This window comes from Frieseomelitta varia, unplaced genomic scaffold (genome assembly GCF_011392965.1).
Source record: "Frieseomelitta varia isolate USP_RPSP 00005682 unplaced genomic scaffold, Fvar_1.2 scaffold_358, whole genome shotgun sequence".
Taxonomy (NCBI): Eukaryota; Metazoa; Arthropoda; class Insecta; order Hymenoptera; family Apidae; genus Frieseomelitta; species Frieseomelitta varia.
Genome location: NW_025110099.1, coordinates 689,154 through 716,395, shown reverse-complemented (window position 1 = coordinate 716,395; position 27,242 = coordinate 689,154). Strand labels below are relative to the sequence as shown.

The window sequence follows — 27,242 nt, the reverse complement described above, 5'->3', positions numbered from 1 at the left end:
ACCGACTAAAAAAAAAAATCACATCAAATAGTGGTTTTTTAACGCACTATACGGCTTTAGCTAACGATGAACTATAATGATACAAGCATAGACGAGGAGTGTAGAAGAAATTAAACTTGTTTAATTGTTACAAACAAGCTAAATAATTGTCGAACAATCTTTAGAAATGTAGAAAATAATTTAAATGTCAGAAATGAATGATTGAAACAATGTTTGAAACTATAAAATAATTAAAGTACCCGATTGTTATAAATAAATAGTCAACATTATTAACTAATGTATAAAAGTAACGTAGAAATGCAAACGTTAGTTTCACTTTGCAACAGATACAGAAATTGCAGTATTTATTGTTGCATGAAATCAAAGAACAAAAAGATGATCTAAAGATGATCAAAATTATTAATTACTATAAATAGGAAAGCACCGTATTTTCGAAGTATGTATTACAGATTTTCGAGAATTAATTTTTCATATTGTTGACGACCCGATCATTATGTTGATCTGAAAGTCATAAGCTTCGATTTTAAGAAGTGAACTTTTAAATAATAAAACTTTTGAATATTCTAATTGTTCAAGCGTTATCCAATATTTCTAACAATTTATTTGTAACAATTAAACGACAAGTTCTCTTCGACAACATCTCGAAATGCTATTTAAAATGCTATCTTCGATTAAATGATTTGTAGCGATCGAGTCACCAAGAAATTTTCAAAATCAACTGTTTCACGTCGATCGATTAACGATCCAAGCAAAGATCGCGAGCCAACTCACCATCCCTCAAAAATACCTTCGTTCACCCAAAAATCAGAACAGTATTCATTTCAGTATTCATCATTCTGTTTGGTATAGTTCTCCGATACACCGCGATACGCTAAAAAAAAATCAGCGATCTTCTTCTTTTGGTTGGTATTTCAGACTCTGAGAAACGAAGCCCCTGCACTTATCTAGTCAATGGTGTGTGTTGGTTACCCTCTGAAACAAATCCATCGATCGTTCCCTCGTTTCGAGCGCGGGCCAACGGCGAGTCTACCGGCAGAGCGTACAGATGTCCCAGGTCGACGTTGCGACGCGTGCGGGGTGGCTCGGTGGCGTGGTGGCTCGGTGGCATGGTACGGCACGCATGGTGCGCCCCCTGATGCAGGGTGGGCAAGTATTGATTGGGTCGGCGCGTTGGTCGCGTCGTCCGTGTCCAGAGTGCAAGAAGAGAGGGTGGCGGAATCGGCAGGCGCCATCACGCGGGGCCACCGCGACCGTCGTCTGAAGGGCCGTCCAGCCAGTGGCCGCGATCTCGATTCACCTCAAAGATGGTCATGATGGCTAGCATGGACGACCACGAGCGAAAAGTCGTCCTCGAGTTCTGCCACCTGCTCGAGAAAAGCAAGCAGCTGTTCAACGGGCTACGGGATCTGCCACAATACGGGCACAAGCAGTGGCAGGGCTACTTCGGGCGCACCTTTGACATCTACACGAAGCTGTGGAAGTTTCAACAGCAGCACAGGTGAGTGAAACATTAGGAAGAAAAAAAAAAAAAAAAAAAGGGAGAGAAGAGAAAGGGGAACAAAGACGGCGAGACAAGTGAATACGACAAGGACGAACAAAACGGATACATAACAGAAAATGAGGGAAAAAAAAAAGAGAGAGAGAAGCATCATCGTGCAACATCGTGCGTCGCGTATATACTACACAGGAGGCCACACGGTGAGTCATCGAGTCGGACGAGGGTGGCCGCTGGCGTGGCCGAAGCCATCGATCACACGCGCGCTACGTTCTCCGTGCCACGAGGTCTCCTTCGACACGTCAGGATACACAGAGCTGAAACAGAGCTGTGTGTTCGGTGTTTCTCTCCTCTCGAGCTCCACCGGAAAGGACCGACCAGCCGCGAGAGCCCGCCTCGCGCGGAAAAGGACACGCGTGCACCTACACGTACCTGAGAAATAGAAACGACGGTGAAGCGGCGAGTAAAACGAGGACTCGATCGCGATTCACCCGTTCACCACGAACGTCCTTTTACGCGCTTATCCTACCATGTGACGGTGAGCGTGAATGGAGAGTCGTGCGCGCGAGTGAACACGGTCACGCGTTTGTGGCCATCGTGCGTTACGCTTTATTCAGATGTCTGCCACGCGATCTTCCTGTAGGAAGACGTTGTGGGTATTTTTAGTGGGTTGCACCTTGCACGTACACGACGCGATAATCTTATGGATTTTATCGATTGCCGTCCTTTTATTTTCGTATCAATTAAGACTGCGGTTATTTACATAAAAGTTTCGAATCTTGGCTGACGAAGTGATCGAACTTAAACAGAGAGCGCGTTTTGTACTTGAGATACTCGTATATTCTGTGCGTTCTCTGCGTTTCAATAATATTTTAATATCACGTCGTGTAGTCTCTCTTTGGGAATATAAGTAGGAAAATCGAACGTAGACAGAGATTTATTTAATCTTCTACGTATTTGAATTGATTTCATGTAATTTCGCATACACTGCGCTCCTGAATTTTTAAAAACCACAGCGAATATCTAAATATTTGTGTCGTTTGGAATGGAAATTAGAGATACGAAGGAACGTGAGAAGCAAATTTTCTGTGTAATCTATCCACGTACGTTTTTAATTTCTCAAAATTCAGAGTACGAAAGATAGAGAGAGATATAATATGTACGTACAAGAGAAATTAAGCAATGTTTTACAAAATGAATAGTTTCGTGTCGGGAAGCTATGTCTGTATTTAAAAAATATGCTAACTTTAATATTGTGTGCTTTCACGTTTCCTTTGTACGTCCGCTCTCTCACGTGCTCAATTTTGTCGAATAAAACTTCAAATATCTTTTTAAACGATCGCTTTCAGACACGAGTACATTTACAGGGAATTAAAAAATACATCAGTTAACACTGAGAAGCAGACATAGTCTCTTTAACACTAGATCTACCAATCATTAACCTGCTTTTAAGATTTTATATTATATATTTATTATATTTAATAAATTATAATTATATAAATATATAATATATGTATATTATTATATTTAAGTTTAAGATGTTGTGTTATTATAAATTTAAGTTTAATCGTGTTATACGAGTATAAATGATTTTTACATATTTAATATTTTTAATTAATTGTGAATTAATATTTTCAATTATTCATAAAATTCCAAATGATTTTGACAATTCTAATGATATATTCTAAAGATATAGTTGCTGCCAAAATGCATATTATTATTTAATTAACTGTAAAATTCAATGTCTGTGGTAGATCTGGTGTTAGAAAAGATGAAACTATTACTGAAATCTGTTAAAATTTCTGATCAGTATCATTTCTGATGAGATTCGTTGTTTGTTGAGAAATTATGTTCATTTTTTTAACCAAAGCACTACCTAGCACTATTTAGTTGCATTTCATATCATATTTCATAATCTTTTCTCGTAATACGATTTAGAATTTCGCATGATATTTCTATGATTTCAATCAAAGAGTTTTTCGCACGATGGAAAAACATGTGACTTGGATCCTCGTGGCTGTCATATTACGTGAATGCATACATTCGTTTAATACACGTTTAATTTTTTTATACGATTTAATGCACTGATTCCTCGTTTGAAACAGTTAAACATTTATAGCAATCATCAGTTACATTAAATAAGCAAACGGAGATAAATAAAAACTAAATTAGCATCCCTGATCGATTATTAATTATGGCGATGTAGGCGAAAAATTTTGCTGCTCAACGTCACGAATCGTCGACTTTTTAAACGTTAAAACAGTTCAATGCCAAATCCGATCATCTTTCATTAGGGGATAAGTCAAGAGGAAGGTCAGAAAATGTCAGACGACGATTTTAACAGAGATTATCGGATATATAATTTACCAACCAACGACGAGGATAGTAATTCTAATCCCAAAAACTCTTCTTTCATCAGTTCAAACATTTCGTTATCTGTTTCTCTTGTTCCACATTATATGAATCATTCTATTTACAAATCGATCGCGATCACTTTCTGTCTGTCTGTCTGTTCGTTCATAAATTCAGTACAACTTCTGTCGTGACATTCTGTTCACTCTCACGTCGGGCCATCCTTGGACCGATTCACCTGGCTGACAAAGTTTGCTTCGTTGGCCCACTTGGACCACGTTGCATACACGTCTTTATTTACCCTTTCGATTCTGTTGCACCGGATGCCCGGTAATCTTCGGCCCTTTGTCCCTTTCCCTTTTGATCGTAAAGTGTCATCAACTTAGGCTGGCTGGCTGATGGTGCGACTCGACAAAGAGTCAATTGTCTATCCGGCTATTCACACTGCTCGCGTTCGTGCGGCATGCGACATCCAACCGCCGCGATACACCTCCTAATGTATATATATATATATATATATATATATATGTATATATATATAAATACATATATATATATATATATACACACACACACATACGTAAGTGCACACGTAACACGTGGATGCAGGGGTATACATAGACACGCGATCATGCCACGTCGACCGTTAATAAATATCGGGAACGCTCTTTCAGGATCGGTCAAAACAATAGAGGGAAAGTTTCTCGAACGTGCGACCGCCACCAGTTTCAAAAGTATCGCTGATATCTGCGCTTGTATTATACTCCCCTGTTCTTCTGTTTCCTTTCGCCGTCTTTCTCTCGTTTCCTTTTGTTTCGCTTTTTTTCAGCTGTTTATTGTGCGAGTAGTTTACCCGTCTTTTCTTCCTTTCCTTTGTTTTTACAGCCAGGTATTGAGAATTACTTGTTTCTCGTTGATTTCAGTCTGGGGAGGTGCGATTCCCGAAACAAGCGCACATTGTCGCGTTTCGCGAGGGTCTTTCAGTTGGTGATTGTTTAAACTGGAGCGTTGGTAGAGCGGTAGAACATCCAGCAGTTGTATTTTTGTAGGGTGTTTGCATTCGGTTTTCCAGTGGTTGACTTTTTAAATTGCGAGCTATTAGCCCATCATCTCCGATTTTTCATGACACGCTTGTTAGTTTAGATTATATTGTAATCGGTTACAATAAATTCCTGAAATGAAAGAGAGTTTTTTTTATAAATATATATACAATAAATGCATGTGCTAACTTATTCCAAGTTATATATAAATTATGTAGTTATATATAACTTATATAGTTACATATAATAAATGCATATGCAACTTATTACAAGTTATATACAAATTATATAGTTATATATAAAATTATATATAAATTATGTAATTATATATAAAGTTAAATATAAATTATATAGTTGTATATAAAATTATATATAAATTATGTAATTATATATAAAGTTCAATATAAATTATATAGTTTTATATAAAATTATATATAAATTATGTAATTATATATAAAGTTAAATATAAGTTATATAATTATATATAAAGTTACATATAATTTATATTAGTTACATAATAAATGCATCTGCAACTTATTACAAGTTTTATATAAAATTATATATAAATTATGTAATTATATATAAAGTTAAATATAAATTATATAGTTATATATAAAGTTATATATAAATTATATATAACTTACATAGTTATATATAATAAATGCATATGCAAATTATTCCAAGTGATATATAAATTATATAGTTATGTATAAAATTATATATAAATTATGTAGTTATATATAGAGTTAAATATAAATTATATAGTTATATATAAAGTTATATATAACTTATATAGTTACATATAATAAATGCATATGCAACTTATTCCAAGTTATATAGTTATATATAAATTATATATAACTTATATATTTAGATATAAATTATATATACACCTATAAATGTATATAACTATGTAAGTTATATATAATTTATATATATAACTATAACTATAACTGTATATAACTATATAATTTATATATATAACTATAACTATAACTGTATATAACTATATAATTTATATATATAACTATAACTCTATATAACTATATAAGTTATATATAATTTACCTATTTAACTATAACTGTATATAGCTATATAAGTTATATATAATTTATATATATAACTATATAAGTTATGTATAAATTACATACAAATTACATGCGAAACTCGTAATATCAAATTATTAAAATCCTTAATACTCCGTCTTATCTCCTACCCAAATGACCTACTCCAAATCGCCACCTATCAGACTAATAACCATAAAAGGCGCGCGTGGGTCCACGCGCGCCTGTTTCTTGCAGGACGATACTGGACACAAAGTACGGCCTGAAGAGGTGGCAAATCGGAGAGATCGCGAGCAAAATCGGCCAACTTTACTATCACTATTACCTTCGTACCAGCGAGACTTCGTACCTCCACGAGGCCTACTCGTTCTACGCGGCGATACGCGGCCGCGCTTACTACAGCCGCGCCGCCAAGGAGGACAGGAGCGACCTGATGGTAAAGAAGCTCAGGTACTACGCGCGTTTCATCGTCGTCTGTCTGCTGTTGAATCGTATGAAGCTCGTTCGTGAACTTGTCCAAGAGCTGGACGCCCAGATCGCTGATTACACGAGCACGTACGAGCCGGACGATCAACTCGAGTGGAATTTGGTCCTCGACGAGATCAAGGCGTTCGTGAAGGCCGAGTCGGCCGTCGGAGTGGTGCACTCGGACTCGAACCCGGTCATACTGACCCACAGGCTGGGGCCACAGACTTCACCGCCAGTCGAACGTACGCCACCCATGTGCCTATCCCTGCAGGAGATCCTGATCGTCGGCAACTGCGCCGACCAGGTGAAGTTCAGTGAATTGTCGATGGACATGTTCAGGATGCTGCAAACGCTCGAACGGGAGCCGAGGGACGACCCTAATCACCTCCACGACGCGTCGCCGGCGGGTAGAATGCCGTTCAGGCCTGGCGCGTATCCTGGCGCCGAGAACGGTGCACCGAGGCGGGACAATCCACACAAGTACCTGTTGTACAAGCCCACCTACAGCCAGGTACAGGTATTCCTCGCGAGCGGCTTTAAGGAGCTGCCCGCGAACGGGGCGCTGTTACTCTACTTGTCCGCCGATGGCTGTTTCTCCACTGTCAAGCATCCGGAAGAAAGTGAGTGTTCCCTTCGATCGTCGCCGATCACGCTTCCGCGAGTATTTTTTTTCTTTTTTTTTTTTTTTTTTTTGTTTTTAGAGTCTTGGCTGAGCTATCTCTTGTGTTTCGCTGTCCAAATTTGAACGTAGGGATAGAGGCTGAAGAATACTCTTGACGACGAGAATAGGGATTAGATGTTGTTTGGTTGTTGGTAGGTAGGCTTGATATTCTTGGATACTGTTTGGGAAAAAGCAAAAGAGGATCGTACAGTCAGTCTTAGGGTAGTTTTGCTAATTTTATAACTAATTGTCATTTCATAAAGTACTCGGAAACGATTCTTAAACGACACTTAACTTTGGAGGGATTCGTTACTGCAATTGAAAGTTATCTTGTACAACGACAGAGCCAATCCTAGAGTTAACATCGGGATCACGTGAGGCTAGAGGCTGAAGAATACTCTTGACGACGGGGTAGCAGTTAGACGTTTGATATTCTTGGATATTGTTTGGGAAAAAGGGAAGGAGGATCGTACAGTCAGTCTTAGGGTAGTTTTGCTAAGTTTGTAGCTAATTGTCATTTCATAAATTGCTTCATAAAACGATTCTTAAACGACACTTTACTTTGGAGGGATTCGTTACTGCAATTGAAAGTTATCTTGTACAACGACAGAGCCAATCCTAGAGTTAACATCGGGATCACGTGAGGCTAGAGGCTGAAGAATACTCTTGACGACGGGGTAGCAGTTAGATGTTTTGGTAGACGTTTGACATTCTTGGATATTGTTTGGGAAAAAGGGAAGGAGGATCGTACAGTCAGTCTTAGGGTAGTTTTACTAAGTTTGTAGCTAATTGTCATTTCATAAATTGCTTCATAAAACGATTCTTAAACGACACTTAACTTTGGAGGGATTTCATTCCGATCTGTGATAACTTACTGCAACTGAAAGTCATCTTGTACAACGACAGAGCCAATCCTAGAATTAACATCGTGATCACGTTGGGCTAGAGGCTGAAGAATACTCTTGACGACCATGATAAGAGTTAGATGTTTGGTAGATGTTTGATATTCTTAGATACTCTTTGGGAAAAAGTCAGTCTTAGGGTAATTTTACTAAGTTTGTAGCTAATTGTCATTTCAGAAATTGCTTCGTAAAACGATTCTTAAACGACACTTAACTTTGGAGGGATTTCATTCCGATCTGTGATAACTTACTGCAACTGAAAGTCATCTTGTACAACGACAAAGCCAATCCCAGAGTTAACATATCCACAAAGCAAGTTTCATACTCTCCTTTACCTAAACCTTGCGCCACACAAAAAAAAATCTTTGAAATTCCCCTCGTTTCACGATTCAGCTACCCACCCACAACGTGAAAATCGCCAAGTCGAAACAGTTCGCGCGAAACTAGTAGCCAGTTGGCCGATCAAAGCGTGTTCGCCTCTCGTCAACGAAAATAGTTTTTCATTTTAAAAAAGGCGGTTGGCCTCCGGTCGATCCTGTTGATCGGCCGAAAATTACTTGTCACGGTAGAGGGCAGCCGTTGATGCACGGCTAAAGCGAATCACGCGCTCGGCGAAGCCGAAGGCGAACGCGTGTCGGCGTTTTCGGTCAGTTTCCTCGGCCAGTGGTAATCCGACCAGTCTCGGATTCCGTGTCCTATCGGTTTATCTACTTTCCTGGCGATTTTTCGAAGAAACGATCCTGCCAAATTCATTGTCCCAAAGTACTCGCATCCTGTCGAAACGAGTCGAGCCCGGCGAGGTGAATGAAAACCTCGCGATGAAATAGAATTCACGATTGTAAGATAAAGTTCGCTTTGTTTCGATTGATTTTACTGGGCAGTAAAGAGTAGATGTACCGCGTGACTCCTTAACACTGTAACTGGTGTGACAAGCTCGGACAACTGTCTCCTCGGCATGGAAACGGCCGTGAAGAGATAAGCCGTGTTGCAACGGTGTTACACGATGCCCACGACATCCGCGTCCGAATCGAGTTTTAAACGCGTGCCGTTAATTGGATCATCGAGTCGAATCGTCGCCTTTCCTCGATTCGTTCAAGGGCTTCCGGTGAGCATGCGGGGCGCGCGAGTCAGTCGATTTAGTCGCTGAAACGAAGTCCGCCCTTTTCGTCGGTAGCGTTTGGATTATGTAAAGTTGAAGCGGAGAAGACCGAGAAGTGTTTCTATGTTTGATCGAGACTGACGATAGCGATGAGCTTTGCGGCGGACAGTCTGTCCCGGCCTTCGCTATTTTTTTACTTTCTGCAAGATGGAAATTCGAAGCTTTTATTTTTTTTATATTTTATATTTTATTATTTTATATTTTATATTTTATATTTTATACTTTATATTTTATATTTTATATTTTATTATTTTATATTTTATATTTTATATTTTATATTTTATATTATATATTTTATATTTTATATTTTATATTTTATATTTTATATTTTATTATTTTATATATTTTTTTTACATTTCTTTCAAGAATTAAATAAATTCTTAGAAAATTGAGTTAGCACTCTTTGTTACAGAAGATATATCTTATTTTGTGCTTGCTACTGTATTATTGGCTTTTATTAATACATTAATTACATGTGACATCTCGTATTAAAATATCATAATATAACTGTACTGTGATAATTTATCACACGAACAGCTATACCTATTGTGCTATAATTACAATTACAATTGATTGTAAAGTATTGAGAATAACCAATTGGTTGATTTTAGGAATAGGTGATTTTAGATAGGTTCTTTCATCTTATATAAAAAATACAAAGAGAAGAGAATTTAGTGTTAGATATTTGTGCTAGAATATATCGAGCTTAAGCTACTTGTTAGTTACAGCTTCAATGATTGGTTAGAATAGGAAGCTCATAGAATTAAAAGCTTATACATGTAATTATAGGTTTAGAAAATATTAAAAATTGCAGAAAAATTATTTTACTGTAGATACTAGTTTTTAGATGAAGTATTAATTCCTCTATGTATATACGTACGTACAACTATTTGTTTTTATACAGTATAAAGGATCAATATTTAACCGTCACACTTAACTGCATATACAAACTCATAAACTAAACATAATTTTCGAGAAACTATTAATATCTATATTTTCAATACGAAAACTGAGAAAACTGATATTGATAACTCGGAAAATTTTCTGGCAGCATACTTCATGACAAACGAAAATTATACATATTCATCCGATTCGTTGAAAATAATTTCAGTTACGTGTCTAAAAATAGCTCCCCTTCGTTAACAAGTTGGAAACCACGTGATTTCACAAAAAAAAAAAAAGTTTCCGCAAGTTTCACAATACACAACGTTCCTTTCTACTTCAAAAATCAACGCTTTTAATTGGATTCGCGAAAAGATCAGTACAAGGTGTCCACGACTCGAGAGAACCTGGAAGAACACACGGCTGCTAGCTCCCTTCTTTCTTTCTTTCTTTCTTTTTTTCTTTTTTTTTCTCGTCTTTAATTAGTGGCCACCCTTATGAAACTTTTATGCGGATCGAAAGAAGACAATCTCGAGAGTCAGCTCGCGAGATGTAGATGACCGTGACCCTCCATCGCGATGCGCGTTGAATTAACTAAATAGAAAATCCAGGTCGTTTAGATGGTTTCCTAATATTCCACGTGCCTGGACGTTTCGAAACCGGTTTAAAATAATTAAAATCATTGTCCATCGTTCGTCGCATTTCTCGTTCCGATTTAATTAGTAATTCGTGTAAAATTTAACAATAGAATGTACAATGCTTTCGACGTCTTTTGTGATAGGTGGTACAGTGGTTTACGAAAGTATTTGAATACTTACTACGAATATTTACCATACTATAACTTATAGCATGGTAAAGTATGAAATACACTATAAAATATACTTTTATGTGTATTATGTAATATATTATATCATATAATATAATATAATAAAGTGTGAAATACACTATAAAATATACTTTTGTGTGTAATATGTAATATATTATATCATATAATATAATATAATATGCTTATAGCATGGTAAAGTATGAAATACACTATAAAATATACTTTTATGTGTATTATGTAATATATTATATCATATAATATAATATAATATGCTTATAGCATGGTAAAGTATAAAATACACTTTTATGTGTATTACTACAGTATAAAATATACTTTTATGTGTATTATGTAATATATTATATCATATAATATAATATATAACGTATATTATATCTGATATTTATATAAAAAAAAAGTCACATTCACACTGTAGTGAAATGCACTGTGGGTGAAATTTTAAAATATATCTTTCTATCCTTTTCTGGCTAGTCTTGTTTTAGAAAATTGTGAAAGAAATTTAAAATTATGAAATGTTTAATATACTTTGCATTTAAAAAAGTTAGGTTTCGAGTTCTTTCCCTTTTTTTTTTCTGAGAAAAAATTTTGAAATTTTAACAAAGTAGATAAAGTTCAAATGGAGGTGTTGGTAAATGAATATTATAAAATATACTTACACTAGATATTTTATAGTTATATTTTCAAAGTCGTTTCAAATATCAAGATAATCGTGATAATTGCATTTCATTGCAGTGGATGTTAATGAAATTTCAAAAATGTTTCGTATAACGCATAAAACGCATAAAATGTTTCTGTATTTAAATACGTTCGTAAGCTATTGTGTCTAAATTCATGTGTCGGTGTTCGCATGTATAAACAGATATTTATCACCGTGTTGATGTTTACTGTCGCGTACACCGAGTGGTAAATTGGTGGCAAAATTTTTAGGTCGTGTTCAATTTTTGAGTTCAAGTAACGCTAGAAAAATGTACGCTAGATCTACGTATAACAAGTAATTAATCTTACTTTAATCTTCATTAATCTTTTTTTAATCTTTAAATCATTATATTTTCATTTTTCTTTCGTTTCTATGAATAAAAAGATTTGTAATATTTTATAAAAAGTCAAATTCAAACAAACTAATAATAGAATAGTAACAACAGCTTCTTCCAGTTTTTGTAAATTTAAAGAGTTTCTTTTAACGATAAAAATACTCGTGTGTTTCAAAAGTTATCATTATTCTCAGTATTCTTAATTGCTGTTATATTCAGAAAATGATTAATAATAAAACGAAATAACACTCGTGTATTTTTTTAGCGTAACGCGTGTCTACAAATCGAGATAAAAGTGTCTACGAATCTGTAATCTTCAGTAGAACACGTTATGAAATTTGGCCACCTATTTCCGAAATTTTGCACATTCTATTCTATTTTTTCCGTTCTCTGATATTTATTCGATCATCGAGCAATCTCTTTCTCTCTCTGCTGTTTTCTTCAAAGTACACTTTCCACTTAACATCCACTCGTGCGTTGCCTAAATGTTACACGTGAAACGCCTCAAAAGGAGCGAAGAAAAAGTAAAAAAAAAAAAAAGAAAGAAAGAGAAGAGAAGAGAAGAGAAGAGAAGAGAAGAGAAAGGATCGAGGAAGAGTGGAGGGGGAAAAAAAAAAAAGAAAATTCGAGTCAAGACCGAAGGTCGACGATGTTGAAAAATTCAGCGAGCTGACCACCAAAGAAACGCTCGGAAGCCGCTATTCAGAACGCGGTGAGGTTACAAGCTGGCCGAGAAGGCGAAAACGGTCTTTCAACGAAAGTAGAGTAGTACATTCGTGTCAAGGTCATTCCGCGATAGAGATTCCAAGCAGCCGAGCCCGGTGAATTCTAAGTTTACAATCAATATCGAAATACGCGAATGGCGCGTCGATATTGAGGAAACCATGCTGGCTACATTCCTCTGCCTCGTTCAACCAAACTCTCCAAGCTTTCGGCTTCGTTGGAAATCTCACTTTTTTTCACGGCTATATAATCGGTTTTTGCGGTTTCAAACGTTTTGGCGTTTCGCTATGTGTTCTGATCTCCGACACGCGAGGCCAAATACGTCGTGCGAAGATCGCGAGATATATTTAAGTTCGTTTTTTTTGTTGATTTTTGGACTTTTGGATCGTCGCTTGGAACGAAACAAACTATGTATTTTAACCGCTTGCGCTGGCAAACTGGTCCGCGGACCGTAACGAGCGACCGTATCGTATACAATAATTCGTCGCTTTCTTTTTCTAGTGAACTCGTCGGTATGATGTCACTATAGATAGAAATTATTAGGAAGTAATAAATTTACTACTTATTTTGCCTTTTGGATTGTATTTAAATGTACCAAAAAAATTCTCGATGTGTGTAGCACGTCATTCCAGCACAAGAGGTTAACTGATTGCGGACCATAACGAGTGACCGAACCGTATACAATAATTTGTCGCTTACTTTTTCTTTTGAACTCGTCGGTATGATATCACTACAGATAGAAATTATTAATAATCTTATCGTTTGTTTCGCCTAGGGTATCATTTGTTACATATAAGTATACTTAAAACTGAGAAAATGTTGCATTCCAACGCAAGAGGTTAATACTCGAAGAAGAAAATAATTCGATGAATTTCGATGAAGATATTAAGACTCTCGTGAATAATCTTTATAATAATAATCTTAATAATAATCTTTATAATAATAATTATGTACAGTAAATGGTCTTCTAGATACGAAATTAAATTTAATCTTTGAAATTTGGAAGGGGAACAAGCAGAGAATGCGGAGAGAGAGAGAGAGAGAATAGAAATACGTATGTTCGTATCGAGAACGTATTTAGTGGAAAAAACTAGGAATGATCAGACATCTAGGAGGAAACTAGGTAGAGTTTAAAAGCAGAACTGGTACGTTCCAAAAAGCGCGATACAAATTACAATGTCGTGGCGCGCGATCTAGTCCGCGCGCAAATAAATCTTCCAAGGATGCAGGCAACGATTTTGGTAACGCTCCAATTTCGAACGAGAAAAGCTCGAGAACCGACATGGTCCGGCGAGCTTTTCTCTGCTCATTGTTTTGCCGAAATGAAGCTGGCGCTCTTTCGAGCCGGCCGCGCGTGAACGACCGATACAACCTGATTGTCGCTTTTATTTATAGGAACACACTCACGTGCGAGAAAACAGGCCTAAGCGACAAAACGAGTTTACCCTAATAACTTTGAAACTATTTTCCGTTTCGACGTTTGAACGTTCCGAATACTTCAATCATTTTTCATTTTTCTCACTTTCGACTTATTCATCCTTGAATCGCAGAGCTTTGCACTTTCAAATTCTTCGGTATTCACGTCTTCGATTTTTTTATTAATCACTATTGCATTAACTACAGAATACGAAATTTCAAATCTCGAACTTGACTCCTTGCCTTACGATTTCCTTTTCAACATTAAGGAGCAAGTCATCACTTGTTGAAACTGTAAAATTAATTCAATAAATAAGTTTCATAAAATAGTTCTAATTAATAAATTTATTAAATTCAATGATATGATAATTCAAGGGATTCAAAGTATTGAAAAACATTATATGCAATTTTCATTTGTCAATGTTCAGTTTGATCAAATTGAGTTTCATAGGTTTGTCTTTAAAACGGAGACCTCAACTTGTATGTTAAGAACTAAAGTTAAGAGCCAAAGTCCGCGAAAACACAAACTTTTAACAATAATTACATTAAAAAATATAAAAAATGATAAAAATATAATTTTTAAACTGATTCATAAAATAGTTCTAATTAATAAATTTATTAAAATAAATTAAATGACATGATAATTGGTCATGGTCCTAATCATACTAAAGAAAAAGGAAAATTTTTTAATATAGTTAGAAAAAAGTTACAATAATTAATTTGATTCAATAAGATATAGTGTTGATAAAATTCAAAAAAACATGTAGAAATTTCTAACGTTAACAATATATCTTGATTAATTATAGTCAATGGTGAAATAGAAATTCAATTTATTATAAAGTCTCTTAGTGAAACTCAAAATCAAATGTCCAGAAATTAAATTCGATGATAAACGAATTGACGAAACGAATGTTCAAGGTCGAATAATTAATCTAATAATTAATTCAATAATTTCTATGAAATGTATAAGAGAATGTTTAGGAGAATTTATGAAGCCAATTCCCCCCTTCCCCCCCCTCGTATAGCATAGGGTACCGTTCGCCACGTGACATCGCGCCGCTCCACGAAACCGGAATTGCACGATGTTGATAAACTTTCCGATTTTGCAGTGGGGTACGACCTGGGTGGCGTGTCGACGTGCAGCAAGAGGGACCCGGAGCACGGGAAGAGGCCGACAGGTGGCAAGGAACCGCACTGCCTATACCCGGGTGACCTTTATCCGTTCACGAGGAAGCCGCTGTTCGTGGTCGTCGACTCGGACAACAGTTTCGTGTTCCAACAGATACCCCGTTACTTCGGGCAGCCGTTGATGGTGCTGATGTCCCCCCAAGACACGCCGCCGACGTTACGTGACGTTCGACACGGTGGAAGCCTGTTCACTCTGTTTCTCCACGCCCCCCTAGCCGCGTTTTGCCTTATATGCAACATCGGCAGCCTAGCCGTGCACCACTGGGAGCGATGCCAGCATTACATCGAGCGATTCCTCATCGAGGCCTGTCAACTCGTCATGCGCTCCAGATGTGGTAAGGATCCAGGACGTTGTTTTTTTTTTTTTTTTATCGCCCCTGACACGGCCTGGAAGAGCTCTGCTCTGCTTCTTTCTCTGTCTGTCTATCTATCTAACTATCTGTCTATCTATCTGTCTGTCTCTGTCTCTCTTTCTTTTCTAATTAGATAGGGAACGGGGGGGGGAGGGGGAATGGGGCGTGAATCGGTGAAACTTTCTTGGCTCTGGCTGCATTCGATCCCCGTGGACTGGGGGCGATGAGAATATTGCTTTTAGAGATTTATATCAGACGGGTGATCTTAGAATATTTAAACGACGGTGGAAGCTGGTCCGCTAAGTTGAGTCTCGGAACGGAATGGAAATCAGATATAGTACGCATTTCTTTTTTCTCTTTTTCTTTTAGGTGTGTGTGCTGTAGATTTGAAGATTGTAAGATTCTTTTTTTTAACCTCTTACGCTGGAACGACGTGCCACGCACGTCGAGAATTGTTTTTGTTCCAAAATTGTAATGTTCTTTTCTTAGTTTTAACTATATTTAAGTGAAAAAAAAAAAAATAGGCAAAACAAGTAATAAATTTATTACTTCTCAATAATTTCTATCCAGTCGTATGATATCGACGAGTTCAAGGAGAAAGCGACGAATTATTGTGTACGGTTTCGGTCACTCGTTATGGTCCGCAATCAGTTGCCAGCGCAAGTGGTTAAACAGGAAATTTTGTAATTAAACGACTGGTGTGAATAGTGTGAAGGTCGTTTAGATACACTGTATTGCTTACGCGCGAATGACTTTATTTCAATATCATCTATTTTTTTTTTTTTTTCTTCAAAGGGCAGTAATCGATCCTCGTTGAAGAGAGCGCGGGCTAGGAAAGACAAAAAAAAAAAAAAAAATTCTGCATCGTACATTTTTTCCTAAACTGTTAAAATGTTCAGTTCCAATCGATATTGAATTATACATCAAATTTACATTTTATTTTTTCCAATACGAATAATCAATGAATTTGATGGCTTTGAGTAGTATTCAGAAAGTATCGTAAGTATATTTGTCGAAATAAAGAAGACATTTTTCTCAAATAATTTATGATCCTTGAGTATTTCGTATGTATCGACATAACAATCTATTTAACAATTTAACAATCTATTTCTCTGAAAGAATAAATATATGTAATTTTAATAGCTCAATTTCATAATTTTAGAATAAGGGACTTTCCATTCAGTCCCACTTGCCAGACCTCATTGCCAAATACTGTTGATCCATGCATCAACTTCAAAAAATTAACTGTTTTGGTCATAGAATCATCATAGAACATCTAACAATTGTAAATAAATTTTAAACAACTAAATAATAATTATACGTCTACTATTATGTTGTTCAAAAACTTCGAAATCTAGATATTCGGAGGCTTGAATTTTTCGAAATTTAGAGAACTTACGAAATGCGTAAAACCTTTTCAAAATTAAACGATCCAATAACTGATTCCGTGACGAAGAGGTGTTAGGATGCATCGTAAGAATTCTCGATCCCAGTCCTCGAAAATCGTCCGGGTTCGATCATCGGCAGCCAGATCGCGCTAAAAAAGGATTTACGATTGCGTTTCGAACGATAAACAGACCTGGCCTAGATCCAGACCGTGTTTATCGCTGAACCGGCAATCTCGCCTCCTAGACGCGTGATCTAGGGTCGGCTACAAAGAGGCTTTCTATTGTTCCTCCCGCGACAGCGATATGTCGTGTGCGAGTTTTGAACGTACGAGTGGCTTCCTTTGTCGCAGGCTCTCCTCTCTTCTCCCTTTCTCTCTCTCTCTCTCTCTCTCTCTTTCTCTTTCTCTCTCTAATAGTCGCGTCGCGTCGTAAAGCTTCGCGCGGATACGTTTAATTCACTTCACCCTCAGAAAGTTTCACCGAAATCGATCGGGCCAGCCAGCTGGCTATCCAGCCTGGCGATAATTCGTTCGAAAGTTCGAACAACAACAGGTTTCTCGAGTAGCAGGCAACAACAGCAGCAACAGTAATATGCAAATTTGTCGGCCATATCTCTGGATCTGGAACTTTTGTTTAAAAGGAAGATTGTGGACGTCAGCTGGTGATTTCCAACACGGTGTGATAAATCGCGGAGGGGGGTTGAAAGGGGCGTTGAAGCAACTTTTTTCCTCGACACGAGCTGTGAATTCTGTTCTTCAACGCTGTGGTTGTAATAGAGAATTTGTTTGATTTTCTTTTTCTTTTTTTTTTGGATACCATTTCATTTTCATTAAAATCGCTAACTTGTAATGCTATGATAAACCGGTCCTTAATTTTATGTCGATTTCGTAGTGTAGAATCTCTTGCGCTGGAACGACGTCAAGAATTTTTTTGCTCCAAATTACAACATTTTCTCAGTTTTAACTATATTTAATGCAGTAAGTATATTTAGTGTGTTAGGTACATTTAAGTATAACCCGGGCAAAACGAATAATAAATTTATTTATTCTCAATAATTTCTATGCAGTGATGCCGACGAATTCAAAAGAAAAAGAAAGCGAAAAAGAATTGTTGTATACGATTTGGTCGCTCGTTATGGTCCGCAGTCAGCTGCCCAGCGCAAGTGGTTGGTTAATGCTACTACGCACGAAAAATAATTTTTCACTTGTTTCTTCATTTTGTACAATTGTGTTGATGAAAATAATCGCAAGCATAGTTACTTGGCTTCGATTATTAAGAAAAATTTTCCACTGCTTGATTTGTCTTTCTAGTATCAGTAGATCAGACTATATAGTACAAGTCACTAAACCTAAACCAATCGTCAATCAACGTCGTGTGATTTAGTATACATATGTATATACATATACTTTTTAAATCCTATTTAATTACCGAAGAGAAGTTATATTTAATTGTAATACGCACACGGTTTTATGTATAAAAGCATATTCTCTATTTGCAACACAAACTTCACGGTTATGATACCACAAATGCAGAAGGTATATAGCAAAGGAACATAATTATTATTAATTTTCTTTAAATAAAATACTAATCGTTTCTTTTTCTTTTAAATAAAAGATTCTTTCCCAAAAAAGGAATAATTCTTCTCGGACAGCGTTGAATCTCGAGAATCAAAAAAAAAAAAAAAATTCCCAACCCGAGGGAAAAGATTTTCCCCGCTAGGTTTTTCTATTTGGAGCAAGGGTTATCAACGCTTACGTAATCCCAACGAGAAGTTTCTTAACCCCTCCTTTTCGGATCGGGGTCGAGACAAACTTGTCGCGGACATTCGTAAAAATCACGAAAGTTCATTCGCTCGTAACTGGGGAGAAGTTCGTAAAAATTTATGAAGTGCAAAGGGACTGAGTTCTTGATAACGGAAGTCACCACGCCAGACTGACGTTCCCGATCGAAAAAAAAGTAAATCGAATTGCTCGAACGTCAAAATTTTGAAACGAAACGAACGAACGACGAGCGTGCAGTGCGTTGGAAAGGTCTCTCTACGGATTGTTTGATGTGCAGTTTACATTATTTAGTATTCGATTTTCTCTTAGATATTGAGATTATGTTTGCTTTTATTCCCACTCCCTCTTTTCCCGCTTTTTCAGAATTTGGAATAACAATTTGAAAAGAACAAAATAGAATAGCAAAATTGTGTGGCAAAGATCTTTTTAATTCAAGCTTCACAACAATGTAACACCTTTCAGTTACACTTGTGCTTTTATTTGTATTTGTTAATCACATACAGTGCACAGTAATTTTTATCTTAAGTCCTAAAATTGATCTTTAATTTTAGTCGTATCTTCTTTACTTCTTTCTTCCGAGGTCCGAGTAAAATATGTTCTGCTATTGATAATCGATAAAAACCTTTTTTTTTTTTCAAAAACAATTCAAGAAAGAGAATCAATTCGTATGCTCAGTAGTATTGTTACTTTCTCACAATTTTGTTATTTGCTATCCGTCACCTCTTTCCAAATTCCAAACAAACAAACAAACAAACAAAAAAAAAAAAAAAAACATACGCCACACACCTGAAAGTTGTTTCTTTAAAAAGAATATTTCAAACAACCTCGCAAAGATCCCCAGTTCCAGTTTCCAAAGGCCGCGAGTTCATTCGCAAAAAAGGGGGAAAACAGAGAGAGAAAAAAAAAAAAAGGAAAGAAACTGCACGGCCAATTGTACGCAACCGCGGAGGCATCTTTGCAACCATCTGCAACGCGTGCACGTATCGAGAAAAGGAAAGACCAAAGAAAAAGGAAACGAGAAAACAAAGAAAGAAAAAACGTAAAGTGAAAAAAGAAAAGTAACATACCAGAACCCCGAGAGAGAAAGAATCTTAGACCTGACCGTGCGCTTTTACCGGTCCACGCAGAGACCAGCGTGTTGCAATTCTTCGGCGACGATTTCCTACGACTGTTGCTGGTGCGCTACGTGTTCTGCGACGTGGTGTTGAATCTGCACCGGTCGTTCAGGGGTCGACAGCAGAGGCCCCGTTGTCATCCACCGTTGCCGGACGCAGAGGTCCTCGAGCATCCCACCCTTCATCATCTGGTGCTCGACCTGGCCGCCTGCCTCGACTGCCGTGACCACTTTCCGGAAAGCAACGAGCTCGCCTGACCCAGGCATCTTCCCTGCCCGGCCCCGCACGAGTCCACGTCCCTGTTGCCGGCGTACGGCCACGACTACGATTACGATTACTGTAACTACAATTGCAACAATAAAATCGTTACGCTGAGACCTCATTAAACCGCGTCTGAACGAAAACCAACAGAAAAAGAAAAAAAAAAAAAAAAAGAAAAGGAAGAGGATCGAAGGAAGGGGAAATTCGAAGAAGTACGTACGCGTGTATAGGAAAAATAGGAGGATAAAGAATAAATGGTGTGAGAGAAACGAGGAAATCCACGTGTGTGTGTGTGTCCACGTGCACGTGTGCATCAACGTCGCTCGATAAATCACGCTCGCGTTGGATATCGTCGACGCCGTCTCAGGGTAACCCGGTGTCGTGCCTCTCATTCGTCTCCTGTTGTCATCCTCGATCGTCTGGTTCGTCGGTAATGATCTCTTGATTCTTCCTGGACGGTCATTGTCGATCGAACGTTACGTTCGAGAAAGACAACGGCGACGCCGGGTAACGACGCGGTTTCTTTCTTTTTCTCTCTCTGTCTCTCTGCCGGTTGCACGTGGAAGAGAGAGAGAGAGAGAAAAATGCTAAGATACTGAAACAGAAGCAGAAGGTGGAGGAGAACGAGCGAAGAGATGACCCGCGGCTTCGCGTTCTCCTTCTACGAGGACTCGTTCTATGTTAATCGCGACACACCGCTGCCAGTTTTTTTGCTACGGACTAGTAAACGAAACACAAAACAGAGAAAAAAAGTCTATATATATATATATATATATATATATATATATATATATGAAATATATAATATATTCTGTCACTGCGTCGATGGTAAAAAGAAACAAAAGAGAAAAAAAGAAATAATAAGAAGAAAAAAAAAAAAGAAAAAAAGAAGAAACTCGAACAGAAAGGATGAATAATTATAATACGTGTGAAAGGGAGTGGGCGTTTGTGATGTCTCAAGTTGTATGTATAGACGAAAGGGAGAGTGAATTTGTACGCACTGGTGCTTTGTACGATTTTAAGAAGCTTTTAGCGTGTCGTCGAATGACTCGGTTCGAGATTCGTTTCTTTCCTCTTTTTTTTTTTTTTTTTTTCTTTTTTAAATTAAAGTTCACGCGAGGAACGTTATTTGAGAAATTTTTATCTTGGACCTCGCCTTATGTATGTACGCTCTCGCTCAAGTTTCAGAGCACTTTGTATTTTTAACATTCAGTATAATAATCTGTGGTGAATAATACGATTTTTTTTTTTCAATTGTACGTATTTGTTTTACGATAAAATTGTCAATATGTCACGTACGTCTTTGTATCAAATTTGCAAAAATGAAGTTGTATAAAATACTTTAGATTTTCGCAATTGGTCAACGAATGTCTTTGCAATATTTTTATATAACTAAATATATTATATAAATATACATATAATATGTATACATATGACTTATTGTATTATATAACTGTACATATAACATGTATAGTGACTTACTCTATTATGTAACTATACATAAAATATGTAGAATGACTTATTATATTATATAACTGTACATATAACATGTTCTGGCGCAGAACAGAACCCTCCGAGGCGTCTTGTCAGGTCAACTCCTACAAGCCTCGGCCCTGCCGAGAATTGCCANTTTTTTTTTTTTTTTTTTTCTTTTTCCGTGTTTTACGATTTTTCCGTTCGGTTCTCGGTTTTTTCGATTATTCGGATCGCAGGCCACGCACCCTTCCAGCCCCTTCGCTGTCACCTGAAAAAACGGCAAAACGAAGAAGACGAGAAGGCAAAAGAGATTGGAAAGGAAAGGAAAATTCGTCTCGCGAATTCACGGTGATCAGTCGATTTACAGAGAAATAAAGGAAACATTCGTTACTTGAATACGAAGTACGACGTTCGTTTGCACAGTTCACGGGCATCAAATTAGGACGTTTCTTCTAGCAGGAGCGTTTCACTTCTTCGAAATAAATGTCCGAATTGTTCTTGGTTGTACGAATTAATAAGTAAGTACGTAGATAATCAGGCACACGTAGTACAATTAATTTATTTAATTTATTTCATTGATTAGCAGTTTTCATTGAAGAACATGTTCGTACTTCCACTAATACGTAAATCTCGCGTGACTCGCCTCTCTATTTATACGTTGTCCATTCTAAGTATTGCGCAACTGACTTGACAATTTTTTTAAGTGGTCCTAGTTTGATGACCGAGGACTGTGGGAACCATTCGAATCGCGAATTGAGCGGCGCACTCAAATCTGTATCCAACACCTGTCACAAGAATATACACATATACGTACAAAGAGACATATACATACAGTGGCTCACAAAAAAAAAATACTCGAACGCTTATCGCGGCATCGTTATGTGACAAATTCGAAATTTGTGCGATTTTTGAATGAAGTGTAATATAGATGGAAGTTACGAGACATTTATTACAAACATATATATTTAGTATATATATATATATCGTGGATCGTCATCGCCAACTGTAAATGATAAATGTTGAAGGTGGTTCCACATAAATATCGAGGCTTACTAATATAACGAATAGTTCTACTTTTATATATTTGCATCGAGTGTCTTGCAGCTTCTACGCACAATTTCAGATTTGTTTCAAACAACAACAGCCAAGCCTCGTTACAGGTGCTGTGTAACGAAATTTCTATAAGTTTTCTATAAGTGTTTGAGTATTTTTCCTTTTTTTTTTTTCTTTTTTTTTTCGAGCCACCATGCACTATATACATACATAATATATACGCGTGTTTTTTATTGTAGAAACGCGAGTCTGAGACTTTGCGATTCTATTTTCGTTGGATGTGTCCGCGAAGTGCAGGTTTTCCGGCGCACTCTTTCTCTCTCTCTCTCTCTCTCTCTCTTTCTCTATTTGTTCTCATCTCGTAATCGTCACCCACGCAGACAACGTCTTTCTACGGTTCTCCGCCTCTTTACTTTCCTACCTCTCCGTTTGTTTCTCCCATTGTTATATATAATTCCTTCTTGCGCGAGATGTTTCCGGTTTCCCCCGACGAACCGGATGCGAATAATCTAGCAACGAAAACACAAAAAAGATTCACCAATTTCAGAAAACGATACACCTTGCGTACTACGTCAAACTCGCAAACATAAAACGTCTTGTCACGGTCAGTCTTTTACTTTTTTTTTTTATTATACACCGACCAAAATTCTGGAATCATTTCGCCAATTGGATTGTCTAACTAATTTTTTCACTAATTTGAAAAAAAATTAACGACATGCCATATTTCTGAATTTGTCATTTATTTACAAGCAAATTGCCGAAATTCGTTCTGAAACTGGCAACAATATTCCGATCAATTGTATCAACAGAAATCAAGAGAGTTAATATACGGGAAATTGTTTTGATAATTGGAAGATTTTCGCCAACAAAAGGATATTTTAATGAGAAATCACTTACATTGACTACCTTTTAAATCTTTTTCCTTTTTTTTTTTTTTTTTTTTACTATTAATGAGATGTTACTATTGGATCGATGAAATGTTACTTTCTAAAGTCCGAGCCATAAATCATGCATGTCCAATTTGAAGAACCACGGGGCATTGTAACATTAAATTGTTCTGTTGCATGAAGTTGAATTTAGAAAAAATGCCCGACGTGAATTCGAGCATTTGCGAAGAGGGAAGATTTAAAACTGCAAGAAATGACGACAGTTTCGTTCCACGATCTTTTGAAAATTCCAAAACTGATCTGGAAGTGAAACCGTGGCGAGAAAATTCATCGAGTTTTATATACACTGTATGCAATTGCAGTTTCATTTGATACGCACCGACTTTTAACGTATCTCTCACTTTGTATTTACTTCACCTTTGGTTTCCTTTCTCTCAATTTCCATCCTGACCGTTTCACGCTTCTTATCGCCTCTTCTCCGTTCGTTTCAATTTTCCTGTTCGCGGCTTTGCACCACGGTGTGGCCCGTCGACGTCACACAGTGCCAATCGCAAAGCTCGTTTATTTATAAGCAAAAAGTAGAGCGGCCAGAGCGCGAGAAAGAGTGGCTCTCATTGTGTTTCCGAGGCGACGACCCGCCGAATTGAACTTGCTCTCTCCTGTACGACGGACAATTTAGCTCGCGGGACGAGGGCTAATTGTAAGAATCATAGTGGTTACATGTCAGTTCGCTGCTGTAGCTCTCATAAAATAGCGTTCCGCGTTTGTCAAAAGATACGGTTATATTTTTCCATGTCAGAAAAAAGGCACAGAATGCATATAGTATGCAAATATATATATAAAATAATTATATATGCCAAAGTATAGCACCAGTTTATGCTGTTTAGTTTGTTTACTTTTCTTGCATCTATGAAATACGAATTCGCAATTGTGACCTAACCGAAAAGCACACGATTGAATTCAAATCGTTTGAATTGAAACGTTGACTATGTACATCACTATGATAGCGGTAGAAAGAGAGACGAAAATGTGAAGGTAATATCAAGGAAGAAAGAAGGGCGAACAGGCCCAAACTGTGTATGTGAGAAATACTATGTAAAAGATTTTCGCGAGAAAACAAGAGGGAAATTAGAGGAGAAAGGAAGGTGAACGAAGGAAAACGGTGAGGGACAATGACTCGAGAGTAGAATAACAGCGGTATTCTCAGACAAACGTTCGTCCATTGTTACGTTTAAGAAATACAGGGTGTCACAGACTTTTTCCACAAAACGAAGAGATTTCACGAATAAAAGAAACAAAGAAAAAAGTATCACAGTAAACACGAGTTATTTAAAGAAAAAATTCTAATAAAAATACGAAATACATGCATACATACATACGATAAGGAACTGACTTACTATACTGTAAGACAGAAATAGGTTTACGATCGGCATATTAGTCGTTGACACCTCGTTCGCAAAGTGTTCGCCAGTTTCGTCAACTGAGAAAAGTCACAGTGATCAAACATTGAATTACTTATAAAGCTCCATTGAACCAATTGAAGCAATCAACTCTTTGCTCACAACGCGTATTAATACCTGTTTGATCTTATCTTCCTTTTTCTCGAAATTGTCTGTCATCTTCCTTGCATTTCGTACTTTTAGCCACGAATTTTTTTGCGACTCACGTTCTTTTATTCGTAGAATACGGATAAGCTTGTTTTATGAAAGAAACCTGAGACACGCTGTATACACGATTCGCGGTGCACTGTATTATAACACACACACACACGTACACACACACGTACAAACACACACACACACACACACACGTCTGTACATTCTCTATGTTTTGTAAGAAACAAAAAGGAAATAAGGGAAAAGAAGGAAAGCGAGATCCAGAAGAACGTATCAAAAAACGTGCGTGCCCTAACATCGCAGATACAACGATTAGGGGAGATCCTATATATTTACCGTTTATAATGTCCAGCGAGATTAAACGAGCAATTTATCCGATCTCATATGCCTGATATCAGAGACCATGCGATTGTCGACCTCTACGATATAGTCCTTTGGTTCTTGGGTGTTCGTCCTGTCTTTTAAATGGCAGAGTTCATTCTTTTGGTTTTTCACATCTTGCTGTGAATTCCAACGATCAACTGCTTTACTTTATTGCACACTGTGTATTATATTCTTGAAAACATTTCACTCTTTGTTTGATTGTCGACGAGAGAAATGAAAAGAATTTAGAGAAGTTTTTGAAAAAAAGGGTTTATAGGCCTATAGTAAATATATACTACCGGCTATATTAGGATACCTACTTGTTACATTTATTGAAATACTCTGGAAAATTTTGGAATTTATTTTACATTACAAGACAACTATATAATGTAATGCTAGACTTATACACAGAATAATTAGTAAATAAGAGCAATAAGAAAACATTCAATCGTATACTAAATATCAGGAATTCTAATATTTGTAACTGGTAGTATGTACGAGTCTCTTTTTATATATAAAAAATGAATAATGTTTTGAATTATCAATATAATTTTCCTTAGTATAAACGTTAACTTGAACGCTGATATTGAAAGACCGGTTTGTTTCAAAGTTTCAGTCTTATGGACCCTTTTTTCCAGAGAACTTCTTAATTGTAGAACATTTAAAGATATTTAAGATTAATATACAAAGAAATTACAAAGAACAGTAGTTAAGTGAGAAAGCATATTCGATGACATGATATCGCAAATATTTTTGCACACAATTGGCGAACACACGTCTCAAGTAGAAAATTTCTAAACATCTTCCCACAATGTTGTATAAATGATATTTTGTAAATTAACAAGTAAAATTTCTATGCCTTTCTACACAAGGTGTTTTATAATATAGAAAGCTCTAGAGTGGTAGGTAGAAAGCACGAAGAAATGAGAAAAGTTTGCATTAGTACGTGTTCTGTTTGACCTTCTTCCCAAGTCATAATTATTTTCACCAATAACGTGCAGCTGCTTAACCATATAGGAAATGCTTGAAACGGCCACTTTCGGCCTAAATTCAAGTCTAGGCTGCAGTTGTCGTGTTATAGCGTCGTTACACTGGATTGTGTAATTAGTGCTGAAAAAAAAAAAAAGAAAAAAAAGTACAATTCATTTCCTCTTATAATAATAATATAACTTACGATTGTGGTCTGATCTTTGGGTGTATTGGCTCATAATCTACGCGTTGAAAATTTTTCAATGTTTCATATATTAGATTTTTACATATCTTTAACAGAATCAATTGTACTTTTTCTAAATACCTTGCTGAAATCAAATATGTTATTAGATTGCAAATATTTGATATACAAAATTTTCCGGAACCAATTAGTGTTGTACTTTTAATTTCTTTTTTTTTTTTATAATAATGGAAATACAAATTTCCACGAATGTTCGTAACGAATGCTCATAAGCAATTTAATATAAAAATGGCTAGAACTTGAGGACAAGGTCGAACAGTATTCACACTTAGGTCAACCTTTGCTCATTGTTTTCACGACCCACGTCCACCGTTGAGGAAGGTTTCACGTGTTGCAAAACACCCTTGTATCATTGTTAATTATAGTACGGGAACGATAATAAATATTTTTCTCACTTGACATTCTATGATAAACCAAAATAGCAGTATACTTTCGAAAATGTTTAGAACTTGCTATTAACTCGAATGATGATTATTCACGTTACGACACTTTC

At 36.7% G+C, this 27,242-nt stretch overlaps 1 protein-coding gene and 1 long non-coding RNA gene across 3 annotated transcripts; one reads left to right on the top strand and one right to left on the bottom strand.

Annotated features, from left to right (window-relative positions):
* The first annotated feature begins 1,196 nt into the window (after positions 1–1,196).
* LOC122530847 (protein SCAI) lies at positions 1,197–20,244 on the top strand. 2 transcript variants are annotated; one of them, XM_043658199.1, is made up of 4 exons: positions 1,197–1,498; positions 6,189–7,039; positions 15,147–15,560; positions 19,975–20,244. In XM_043658199.1, the coding sequence occupies exons 1-4, from the start codon at positions 1,305–1,307 to the stop codon at positions 20,235–20,237; spliced, it is 1,722 nt and encodes a 573-aa protein (XP_043514134.1). In that variant the 5' UTR covers positions 1,197–1,304; the 3' UTR covers positions 20,238–20,244. The 2 variants fall into 2 exon arrangements, with proteins under 2 accessions (XP_043514134.1, XP_043514135.1); XM_043658200.1 differs by having other exon boundaries at positions 19,875–20,244.
* Positions 17,391–21,200, bottom strand: LOC122530849. The gene is made up of 3 exons (XR_006307113.1): positions 21,125–21,200; positions 19,815–20,205; positions 17,391–17,592 (listed from the first exon to the last, which is right to left on the bottom strand). It is a non-coding gene; the product is annotated as an uncharacterized LOC122530849 (long non-coding RNA).
* Positions 21,201–27,242: the final 6,042 nt, after the last annotated feature.